The sequence below is a fragment of the Bos indicus x Bos taurus genome, chromosome X (genome assembly GCF_003369695.1).
Source record: "Bos indicus x Bos taurus breed Angus x Brahman F1 hybrid chromosome X, Bos_hybrid_MaternalHap_v2.0, whole genome shotgun sequence".
In the NCBI taxonomy this organism is placed as follows: Eukaryota; Metazoa; Chordata; class Mammalia; order Artiodactyla; family Bovidae; genus Bos; species Bos indicus x Bos taurus.
The window spans coordinates 138,257,394-138,270,051 of NC_040105.1; the positions used below are offsets into that span (position 1 = coordinate 138,257,394).

General features: G+C 39.6%; 1 protein-coding gene across 7 annotated transcripts in view; it reads right to left on the reverse strand.

Moving 5' to 3' along the window:
- Positions 1-12,658, reverse strand: part of GRIA3 (glutamate ionotropic receptor AMPA type subunit 3) — a 308,828-nt gene that overhangs the window by 98,309 nt on the left and 197,861 nt on the right. For all 7 annotated transcript variants that reach the window (XR_003509870.1, XM_027535412.1, XM_027535411.1 and 4 more), the window contains one exon: positions 3,835-3,996. Coding sequence is in view for 6 of the 7 variants with exons in the window: in XM_027535412.1 (XP_027391213.1) it covers positions 3,835-3,996 (162 nt within the window). In the remaining variant the exon portion in view is untranslated. The remainder of the gene's footprint in view (positions 1-3,834; positions 3,997-12,658) is intronic.

A 12,658-nucleotide genomic window follows, 5' to 3' on the forward strand; every position in this document is an offset into this window, starting at 1 on the left:
CTGGTTCTCAATGCTGTGTTTTGTATTGAGTGAGTGACTACTAAAAAGGCCAGGTCCTTTATAGAGAGTGAAATATGTGGGAAGTTAAAGGATGGCATATGTAGATTGGAGAGGAAATAGCATATCCTAAAGCAAGGTTGGGTTATTGCTGTTTCTAATAGAAAATTCAGATCTGGTGTTTACTTAGGGGAAAATGGAAATAGCTAAGTTAGACAGCTTGAAATTAATTTGGAGGGAAACATTAATCATTTCTGTCTGGACCATGTTTCTGGTGAACTGGGACTTCTGGCCAGCAATAAATCAGTTTTTGTTTCCTGGGGAAGGCGGTGAGGGGGAGGGTAGCGAAATCTAAAGCTGGTTTTCGATGGTATAAAATTACAATTGTTATTGAGTTTTAAATCTGATAATGTTGACAATTCATAGGCAATGCTTCATGATGCTACCTTTTCCAGGCAAGAACAGTTTCAAGAACAGTTACTGTCTATTCCTTGGATAAACTGTACTGATATGCTCTACTAAGGATGAGGCCAGTCATTTAACACAAGGGATTTGATTATCTGCAGTTGACATGGTGGATGCCTTTTCATTAACTGAATCAACAAAGTATGATTAAAATAAGCTGGCCCCTGTTTTGCAGGGGTGACAAATACTGGTAGAATATAGAACTCTTGATTTTTTTAAAAAATGAAACTAAAAATGCCCTAGAGGGAATTGTCTCTCTATATAGTATGTCCCTATACAATTGTGAGTGAATACATTGTCGTCCTTAGAACTATCAACTTACTTTTCTGACTTTTCTCAAGTTACTTTTCTTATATCAATTATGACAGTAACAAGGGACATATGTTCTTTCATGAAAAAAACAATCTGCAAACTACATACAGCCAACATGGCAGTGATTTTTTTCCCAGCTGACTGCATAAATTGTCAGCAATCTTTCTATAGTCCTCTCCCAGCCATGCCAAAATAGCTATTTAATTTTCCACTTTTTTAGCTTCTACTTACTAATGTGTGAGTATCTAAAAAAAGCCCCCAAAAGAAATGTTCATAAAATATAGACTAAATTAAGCATCAGAATTTTAATTTCTACACAACTTTATTTCCTGATCAAAAATATTGTCCGTCATTTTCTAAAGCAGACTTTTTGTCTGACTGATATAGAGCAAGGTCCCATAATGGGTACTGCAAGTCAAAGTAATCTGAAAGTTGTAACCATCTATTGAAATATTCCATTTTTCTAAGTTATTTGAAGGGTTTGCTTATAAGCCTGAACAGTTCTTCTCAGTAAATTCTGAGAATTTTGCATCATACATATTATGAGTTATCAATGGATAATCCAGAGCTGAGATTGTCTTCTTTCTCTTTTGTACAACTTCTACAGCTTCTAAACAGGCATAAATGACTCTTTAGTACCCTTTTCAGACTTTTACTCTTGTCCATTTTTTTGTGTGCCTAACATAGTGTCTGACACACTGTAGATACCCCTAAAATATTGACTAAATGAATTGTTTCCTTCTACCTATTGCCTGCTAAATCTAAGCATGGCAAAACAGTGGATTGGCAGTTATATGGAAATATGTTTGTATAAGCTCACCCAGATGTATGGGCAGATTTAGCCCATAAAAAGACTTGATTCATTAAAGAAGTGCAAATCAAACCATTGGGAGATATTACCTCACACCTATGAAAATGGCTGTTGTCAAAAAGACAACAGTAAGCACTGGTGAGGATGGAAGAAAAGGGAACCCTCATGCACTGCTGACAGGAATGTAAATTGGCTTAGTCACTGTGAAAAACAATATGGAGGTTCCTCAAAAAATTCAAAATAGAACTGCCATATGATCTAGCAATTCCACTCTTGGGCATATATCTGAAGGAAATAAAATCACTGTCTCAAAGAAATATCACATCCCCCATGTTCACTGCAGCAGTATTTACAATAGTGAGCACACGGAACAAACCTGTGTCCATCAAATCATCAAATGGTGAATGGATAAGGAAAGAAAGTGATACATATCATGCACATATATACTCATACGTCAACTATATTTCAGTAAAAATATACATGCACGCACAGAACACAATGCAGCATACTCAATAATCCATCAAAAGCAAGAAATCCTACAATTTTTGATAGGCAGATGCCATTATGCTAAGTGAAATACATCAGGTAGAGAAAGACAAATACTATATGATCTCACTTATATGTGGATCCTCCCCCAAAATGAACTCATTAGAAACAGAGAACAGAGGTGAGGGCTGGGGAACAGGGAAAAATGAATGAAGGTGGTTAAAAGGTATAAACTTCCAGTTATAAGATTGATAAGTTCTGGGACTGTAACGTATATCATGGTGACTATAGTTAATAATATTGCCTTGTAAATATTTTTGAAAGTTGCGAAGAGAATAGATTTTAAAAGTTCTCATCATGAGAAAAAACTGTAACTGTGGTGGGCACGTTAACTTATTGTGGTGATCATTTTGCAATATATACATATATCAAATCATTATGTTGTGTACTTAAAACTAATACAATGTCACATGTCAGGCGTACCTCAATAAAAAAATAAAATCATCATCTTAAAAAAGAGATTTGACTACAAACGATTTATCATAGGAATTGTGGCCATATTTACTGAAACATATGAGGCCACTGGAAAAATCTGGCACGTATGAAGTAATCGCTACAATCACAGAGGACCACTTAACTACTGCATGGCTTAAATTATTTTTTTAAAAGGTGTTTAGCTTATAACTTACAACTTTTCTAGAATATATCAATTGCACAAGGTAAGGTCGCACTTGTCTTATGTTGGTGTGACCTATACAGGGTGGTCCTGCATGGATGATTCAGAATGTCTCTCTTTTCTGTCTATGTGCCTATTGTTCCTCTTTACTGTATTCTTCCCAGGGAGGAAAGATGTGAGGATGAGCACCTCCAGACCATAAGAAAGGAAATGTCCCCTCCCCTTTCCTTTTTTAGGGAAGGGCCTTGAACCTTGGCTCTACTTTGATTCCTCATCTAGATCACAAGGATCCCATATTCATGGTACATACATGCGTTCACTGTATCAGGCAGGAAGAATTTAAAGTCTGTTTCATACTTAAATCAATGCACTAAGGGAATGGGTTACTTAAAATTCATTGGAAAGATCCTTTGTGTAACATGAATAACTTTCCCCCATTTATCTGTTTTAATTCCTGATTTTAAAATAATAGGATTTCTAGCCATAGGGGAACACGAATGAAAAATGTGCACTTTAAGCATAACTTTCTGCTTTTAATGTTCTTATCTTGATTTCATGAAAACAAGCAACTTAGGTAATCTAATTATTTAAAGACACTTTTGTAGGCAGGAAAACATTTCCATTCAATATATGCATAGGCAACACATACTCTGTATTAGAACCTAATTCACTTGGGTGTTCTGAGATTCATGAAACTTATTAACACAAAGCAATCACATCAATAATGTAAAATCTAATTTTCCATTTCAGACTATCAATTTTCCTTACCTATTCCCACTGCCCTCACCCTTTGTCCAATTTAGGTTCTTGTAAAATTGTAAGTTATAAGCATATTAAAAATAAAATTCATTAACAAATTAAGTTACCATTTCCAAACACTGGGTTTAAAAGACCTCCTTCTAATAGCTTCTTTATTTGTGAATTTAGTTTTCAAATGCAGGAGCATCACCTGCAGTTGTGTTTTAGCATCCTTGAAACACTTCTGAGGGACAACCACTTGATCACCGGATGGCCATAAATATATAAAGGCCATACTAAGATGCTCTGGAAAGCTGGCCTAAGGTTTCTACATGCTGTGGAACATTACCTTTAGTGGTGCATTCTTGGCTTCAGGAAATTCCCTTTCATCCAGCCTCACCCAGCGCTGAATGAACTGCTGAACCATAGGGTTTTCATTGTTGACAATCTGGAATCCTGTAATGTTGGCTCCCCCATGCATGACTCTTTCTAGCAAAATATCGGTAAAACCCTAGAAAGAGATTGAGAGAGACTTGTGATTGTGAGAGGTCATGCATTCTTACTCATTGTATCTGTTACAGTGCTAAGGAAGAAATGAAAGTTCCTTTCCCAAGATCCTTCTTTAGCAATCAAAAAAACTCTGGACAGATGGTTACATGTCAATTATATCTCAACAAAAACCAAAATCACAACAAACAAACAACTCCTGATACAGACTAATTCTTAGGGCACTCTGAAACTACAGGCGTGATGGAGAAAATATACATCCTTCCATTTTAGTGCCCATGTTTTTATTTAGTTAGTGACTGAAAGGACAAACATCAGAGTCAATTTTAAGTGAATGTTTTTATTTCTTTCATTTACCTATATATTTTTAAATCTTTCTTCAATGAATACAAATACAATGATTCATATAACTGGAAACTGTTCAAAAAGTGGGCCCTAGCTAACATGCCAAATACAGCAGATTGCTTTTCAGATTTGAATGATGAGTAATTTCAACATTTGTAATTTACAAAAATGCCAAAGAGTGAAACTGACAGCTTGGTTGTATGTGATGGTACAAACCCCAGGGTATGTCTCACATGAGTCCATGAATGAGTTTTGACAGCTACTTCATAGCATCCACCATTTTCTTCTTTTGTTCTGGTTTCTGTCTGTTGTCTCTGCCACCTAAGCCTCCTGAAGGAATCTCTTCATGTTCATATCATGCCATCTTCACCTGGGTATCACCAGTTCCCCTGGGCATTGCTATTTTCTGAGATACCTCTCCCAGGAGTTCCTGCTATTTCTGCTGGATAATTGGCTCTTGCTAGTTGTTTTTGATGCTCTTAGGTCCTCAGTGGGTTGGTGCCAATATTTATACTCATAAATAAATTTAAAGAATTCTTTCCCCTGCCTTTAGATTCTCCTCCTCAATATTTACATATAAAATTGTTTCAAAAATAAAGTTGAAAGAATTATACAGTGAAAATGAAGTAGTCACTTCAGATTTCACAATTAACATTTTTCTATCCATCCATCAATCCATTTCATTTTTTGGATGCTTTTCCAAAGAAAGTTGCAAATGTTAGAATACTTCATACCAAAGACTTCAGCATATAGGTCATTAAGTAGAGTTCAGTGCTTGAAGTTTTCATCCTTCCTTTCCTTCCTTCTTCTGCTGCTTCTTCTTTTTTTTTAAAGGCTTTCTTTTTAAAGTCTTTATTGAATTTGTTACAATATTGTTTTCATTTTTTACATTTTGGTTTTTTGGGCCCAACGCATGTGAAATCTTAGTTCCTCAATCAGGACTGAACCCACATCCCCTGTATTGGAAGGCAAAGTCTTAACCACTGAACTACCATAGAAACCCCCATTTCTTTCTCTCTTTTGATAAAATTTACATCCAATAAAATGCACAAATCTTAAATATACCACTCAGTGGGTTTATAAATGCATACACTATATTACTTAAATCCCTACTAGTTCTCAAAAGTTTTCTTTTTTTGCATTCTAAGTTTTCATTGAAGTATAATAATCATATAGAAAAGTGCACACATCTTTAAGTATAGGCTGATGAATTTTCACAAACTGAACGCATGAATGTAACCAATACCCAGAAGTCCCGCTCTTGTATGCCTCTCTAGTTACCATTCTGATGCCTGCTTCTTTTAATTCTCTGTTTCTTTAATATGGGCAACAAGGCAGTTGTAGAAAATATTTTAGTGAAGCAGTGTTTTCAGTTATTACTCCTCACCCCATTCCTCTTCCTTTCATATGTGGGATATGAGCCAAAGAGTTTGCATCACTGAGAACTATTCCTTCTTTCCAATGATCACAAGATGTTTTTAAAATGAATATTAACTTGTTAGGATGAGTTTTCTCCCAAAGGTCTCCTTCCTGAAATAAACAAAGACTCAATGATTTCTCCCATGTGTTCCCCTTTGCACAACAATGAGCAGAAAGGCTTGCTTGTGTGTAAAGGCATGAAGAGGCTCCAGATGCGGCTTAAGCCTAACTATTATCCAACTCCCAACTCTCACCCCCTAAACATACATACAAATAGAAAGCCGAGGACAAAACTTCAACAAATGGCTTTAAGTCATTTGCTGTACCAAACCATGTTTGCAAGTTAAAAAGTATTACACAAGAGCATTGAGCAACTGTCCATCTGTCTGCTGGTGGGGGCTCTCTGGTGTTGGCCTGAAAGAGGGAGCCCCTTTCTTTGAAAGAAAAGAGTTAAGAAAGCTTCTGCCACCATCTTGGTCCCCAGGGTCAATGGTCATAGTCTGCTCTAGGAAATAGTATTTCCTGTACCGTTTATACTTTGGATAAGCCTCACACTCCCATTTCCTTCATACTATAGCATGTTCAAATGGCAACACAGGATTAACAACAGGGAGGGCGAGAGAAAGGATCCCAGAAATCTCACATCTGCCTTAAGGCATAAGAGCCAGCACTTCAGTCTTGTTACTCACCACAGCACCCCCCAGAAACATTTTACCTCACTATCTTTTTCTCAGCAGAGACACTAAAAGGAGGGGTCCAATTCAAATTTACCTCACCAATCACCTCCACTTACTTCCATAAGGCTTTGGCTCTGCCACACAGGCCCCATATATTCCCGCTTGGCTGTCTTCCTCCCTGTTAAACATACTGTAATTTGGAAGTATCTCCATAAGAACACTCCGCACTCATGTTTCTACCTCATAGCAACCATATCACTAAGGACCTAGAAGTTTCTCAGTCAGCCCATGTTTTATGACACACATAGCTGGGATTACGTTCTGGCACTTCTCAGACTGGAATAGCCTGGAATGCATCCTTAGCAGCACAAATCAACCCAGGGGAAGGTCACCTCAAATGGCTTGTTCGTCTGGCAAGACCTCCACAACATTAGCTCTTGCCAACTGCCCTGAGGGCTTAAACCCATCCACATGGGCAGAAAGCCTAACACAGCCCCATGGACAAAATGGAGAGAGAAGTGTGGTAGAAAAAGGAGAGGGACTTCCCCTGGTGGTCCAGTGGTTAATACTCTGTGTTTCCACTGCAAGGGGGCACGGGTTTTATCCCTGGTCGAGGAACTAAGATCCTGCAAGCCGCACAGTGCGGCCAAAAACAAAACAAAACAATACAAAAAACAAACAAAAAAAGGAGGTAATAGAATTTAGGAAGATGAAAGGAGAGATCTTGCTGCTAAAGGGCAAAAGTAGGCTGGCTCCTGGGCCTAACTCTGCCTCTGTCCTATTTGTGTTCCGTTTGTTTGCGATCTCTTATCAGATTCTACAGCTTGAATGTTGCCCCGGTGCCCAGCATTTAGATGCAGTGAGTCACAGTTCTCAAGGTTGAGATAATCAAGGCTGGATTTTCCCTAATCCCTCTGAAAAAAACACGAATGCAGCAGAGCTAACCAACAATTATCAAGGACATAAAAGGGAAAAAGAGAAATCAGGCAAATGGTAGAGAAGGGGATGTAAAGAAAGCTGCTCTGGCTAAAGGCAGGAGTTGCTCGTCCTTCTATTTCTAACACTTTTTTTTTTAAAGAATTTTCGTTTGATATCAACTATTGTTAAATTACATGATTCAAATGCCACTGAAAGTCCACAGGATTGTAAAAATTAAAGCTTGATTCTTTCTATAGCCTCTTCAGACATACACTAATGCAACAGAGCTGACATCTAACACATAGGAGGGGAAAGGAGGAAAGAGAGAAAAGGCGGATGGCAATTCAGAGAGAGGGTCTGTTTAAAGGGCAGTTTTGGTTGGATTCTGGTCTTTCTCCTCCTCCTATTTGAAGGCATTGCAGCATCCCATAACAATCTTTGGATTTTTATGGTTATGACACTTGTAACGCTAAAGGCAGGCTGAGGATCCCCCCAAACCAATGTAAAGACACACAGCAGAGGTGATGATACAACATCCAGAAAGGAAAATGGAATCAATGAAAGAGTGGGGGTAAGTGTACGAAGATGGATGTTAGGAGAGAAGTACGGACTGAGGGGCAGGGGCTAGCTCTCCTGCTCCTAATTCTCCTATCCCATTAGTATTATTATTATATTTAAAACCAGGGTCTTCCCTGATAGCTCAGTTGGTAAAGAATCCACCTGCAATGCAGGAGACCCTAGGTCAGGAAGATCCACTGGAGAAGGATAGGCTACCCACTCCAGTATTCTTGGGCTTCCCTTGTAGCTCAGTTGCTAAAGAATCTGCCTGCAATGTGGGAGACCTGGGTTCGATTCCTGGGTTGGGAAAGATCCCCTGGAGAAGGGAAAGGCTACCCACTCCAGTATTCTGGCCTGGAGAATTCCATGGACTGTATAGTCCATGGGGTTGCAAAGAGTCAGAGATGACTGAAACCAATAATACTAAATTTAGTTTTAAAAATCAAACTGGAGATTTAACATATCTTTCTCAATTATTGGCAAAGCAAATAGAAACCAAAGACACAGAAATGGAAAGATTATAATAATAACATTTGGATTCAAGAGATTATCCCATTATTTTAAAGCATTTCACCCATTCATTACCTCTGGTTAGATCTCCTCCTTAGGCTGGTGAATCACAGTCTTCAAGGTGGGAAAGTTGAGACTGACTCTCTTAAAACCTCTCAGAAGACATTAACACAAAATAAATGATCAACAAACATGGATGGTAAAGAAAAAAAGTGGAAGAAAGACGGAAGTTAGGAGAGAGGAGATGGCTAAGAAGGGAGATTTTGCTGGTTCCTGATCCACCTCCAATATCTATCCTATTGCTTATTTCTAGAAAAAGTTTCTAGAGTCTATTATCATGTAAAACCATAGTTGAGAACTGGGGCTTAAGGCTACCCACAGCTTCAGTGAAATAACTAATGCAACAAAAGTGACCAGCAAACATACATTAAGGAGGCAGGAAAAAAGAAAGAGGAGTGGTGGGAACCGATAGTGTGTTAATAAAAGATGGATTCTGGCTAAAAAGCAAGAGGTGCCAGGCTACTGGTTTTCTCTGCTATCTGAATTTAAGACACTGCATTTTCCTAGAATATGTAGCTAGATTTTAGTTGTTGAGCTGGTCATAACCCCTCATGGTGTTTATACTGAGGCTGTGTATCCCTGAAAGCCATGTAAAGACACTGAAACAAAACGAAAACAAACCATGCAGGGTATATAAAACAGGGGAAAAAAATGATGGTGGCAAGGAGTATTCTGGTATGATAGGGGAAGTTAGGAGAAATGTTCTGATTCAGGGGAGTAGCTGGCTGGCTCCTGATTCACTTTCTTGACCTTTGTGATTATTTTAAGACATCTTATTCATCCATACATAGAGACCATGAGATGGGACTATGTCTAAAAATCTAAGCAGACCGTAATGCAACAGAAATGACCTTCAACCATCTGGATGATAAAGGGGAAGATAAAAGATGAAAGGCAGTTACAGAAATTTCAAGTTGAGGTTCATGTTCTAGCTATGTGCTAGGTTTCCACGGAAGGACCGCCTTCCTGTGCTCAGTTGCTCAGTCATGTCCTTCCATCTGTATTCAATTTGTTAATGCAGATATTGTTTCCTTCACAAATTGCTATAGTCTATTTTGTTATGATTATTTAAAAATTTTAATTGAAGTATAGTTAATTTACAGTGTTGTGTTAATTTCTTCTGTACAGCAAAGTGACTCACCTATGTATGTGTATATATATTGGAGAAAGCAATGGCACCCCACTCCACTACTCTTGCCTGGAATATTCCATGGGTGGAGGAGCCTGGAAGGCTACAGTCCATGGGGTTGCAAAGAGTTGGACACAACTGAGTGACTTCACTTTCACTTTCACTTTCATATATATATATATATATATATATATATATATATATACATATACACACACATACTTTTTCCTATTCTTTTCCATTATAGTTTAGCATAAGATAGTGAACATAGTTCCCTGTGCTAAAAGGTAGGACCTTGTTTTTTATCCATTCTATATATAATAGTTTGCATCTGCTGTTCCCATACTCCCAATTCATCCCTTCCCCCTATCAGCCAGCAACCACAAGTCTGTTCTCTAGTATATTCTATTGTTGTGAGAGTCCAGTCTATGAGGATTGTAAACAAAGGCCTGATTTTCCTGATAGGCTCATCAATGACACGGATGGGGGAGAGGCGACAACAAAACATTTAGCGAGCATGAGAATATCTGTTAAAATGGTGTAAAAGGCATAAACTGAGAATCACAGTTATTTTAGGACCGAGGATCTAGATCCATGGCTGGAGGTGTCTGGTTCCAGGAACTCTTTTTGTAATAATTTTCATTTTGCAAGACACCCACAGCAGTCAAAGTGGTAAAGTTAAAGTTGTGAATCCTTGAAACCAACCTAAAGGCAATAACACAGACAAAAGGCCAAACAATAGCCAGAGTGTCTGAGAAGGGCAATAAAATGATGGTGATAGAGGGGGACATAGTGGCAGGATGGTGGAAGTTAGAAATGGTCTGACCACACTGATGAACCTATTTGCAGGGCAGGAATAAAGATGCAGAAGTAGAGAATGGACATGTGGAAACAGAGGGTAAGGACAGGGTGAGACAAATTGAGAGAGTAGCTTTGACATCGGAGAAGGCAATGGCACCCCACTCCAGTACACTTGCCTGGAAAATCCCATGGACGGAGGAGCCTGGTGGGCTGCAGTCCATGGGGTCGCTGAGGGTCGGACACTTACTGAGCAACTTCACTTTCACTTTTCACTTTCATGCATTGGAGAAGGAAATGGCAACCCACTCCAGTGTTCTTGCCTGGAGAATCCCAGGGATGGGGGAGCCTGGTGGGCTACCGTCTATGGAGTCACACAGAATCGGACACGACTGAAGCAACTTAGCAGCAGCAGCAGCAGCAGCTTTGACATATATACACTACCACGTGTAAGATAGACAGTGGGAAGTTGCCGTATATCACAGGGAGCTCAGCTGGTGCTCTGTGATGACCTAGAGGGGTGGGGTGTGGGTGGTGGGAGACTCAAGAGGGAGGGAATATATGTATACTTATGGCTGATTTACGTTGACATACAGCAGAAACCAACACAACATCCTCCAATTAAAAAAAATTTCCTCATAGATTAGATTCTGCCAAAGTGGGGGTGGGGGGCGGAAACTAGTCTGACTGCCATATATCCAGTAGAAGGGGAAAAAACGATAAAGGGGAGAGAGTGATAGGATGGGTGGTATTAGAAGTCAGTGCTTCCTGGTCTTTTTTTTTTTTTTTACCTTTTGGTGATCTTCAGTTGATGTTTTTCACCCAAACTCTATACTTTGGGGAATTTTCATTTCTTGATCTGCATGCTGCTGCTGCTGCTAAGTCATTTCAGTTGTGTACGACTCTGTGCGACCCCATAGACGGCAGCCCACCAGGCTCCCCCGTCCCTGGGATTCTCCAGGCAAGAACACTGGAGTGGGTTGCCATTTCCTTCTCCAATGCAGGAAAGTGAAAGTGAAGTCGCTCAGTCATGCCCGACTCTTAGGGACCCCATGGACTGCAGCCTTCCAGGCTCCTCCATCCATGGGATTTTCCAGGCAAGAGTACTGGAGTGGGGTGCCATTGCCTTCTCCTCTTGAAACCTTATTAAAAAACTGATTGTAACAGGTTTAGCCATCCAGCACCAATCTCTAACAGTTGCTTTGTTGCTCAGTCGTGTCCAGCTCTTTGTGACCCCATGGACTGTAGCCCACCAGGCTCCTCTGTCCATGGGATTTTCCAGGCAAGAATACTGGAGTGGGTTGCCATGCCCTCCTCCAGGGGATCTTCCCGACCCAGGAGTTGAATCTCTGTTTCCTGCATTGTGGGAGTAAGGAGTGTGAAAATGGATATTGAATGGGCACCTCTGGCTGAATGATTACTTTCCTGGCCAGTTTTTTTTGTCTCACTTTGTGATCTACAAGAGGGACTTTGCCATTCTGTTTGTTCTTTTAAGAATTGAAGTCTCTGTCTGGCCTCCCAGAAGCTTTCGTCAAATTGCACACAGATTTTATCACCCAGAAGCCGTTAGGTAAAAATGGAAAAAAAAAAGAAGAAACAGGGGTAATATGTAGAGACAGATATTTTAGGAGAGCGCTTCAGGCTAAAAGGAGATGTTTTATGCCTCCTAATACCCCATATCCAGTATTTGGGGATGGTCACCCATAATCAGCTATGTTGGGAAATTAGAATCCCTAGTTGACTGATGCTTCTGTAAAAATCAAATGAAGGAGTTAGGCTTTCAACACTCAAACCCAAAAAGTAAAAGAGGAAAAAGACGGGATTGCAAGGGTTAGGGAGTAATAAAGTAAAGTATGCATCCTACTAGCTGTCAAATTATTCTTACAGCCAGCTACCTAAGACTCCACTCCTGAGCTTCTTATTCATTGATCTTTATCATGTGACCTTTTCCAGAAAGTTCCATCCTCACACCTCCCTGACAGAAACACCAATGGGTAAGACAGTTTTCTCAGTCAGCCATGTCTGAGCAGTTTCATGAGGCCTCCCCATACATGCTAACTACCGCTACTCAGGCTTCTTCCAGCACCACAGGCCCAGCTTCCTGTTTATCCTGCATTTCCAACCCTGTCCCCTGAGTCCTGCTGTGAGCAGAAGTAATGCAGTGACCAGATAGCAATACATGTAAATACAGGTGGAGTTTTTTATTCTCACAAAATCCGTGTCTTTAGAAAAAGTGTTTGATTACCAATCTA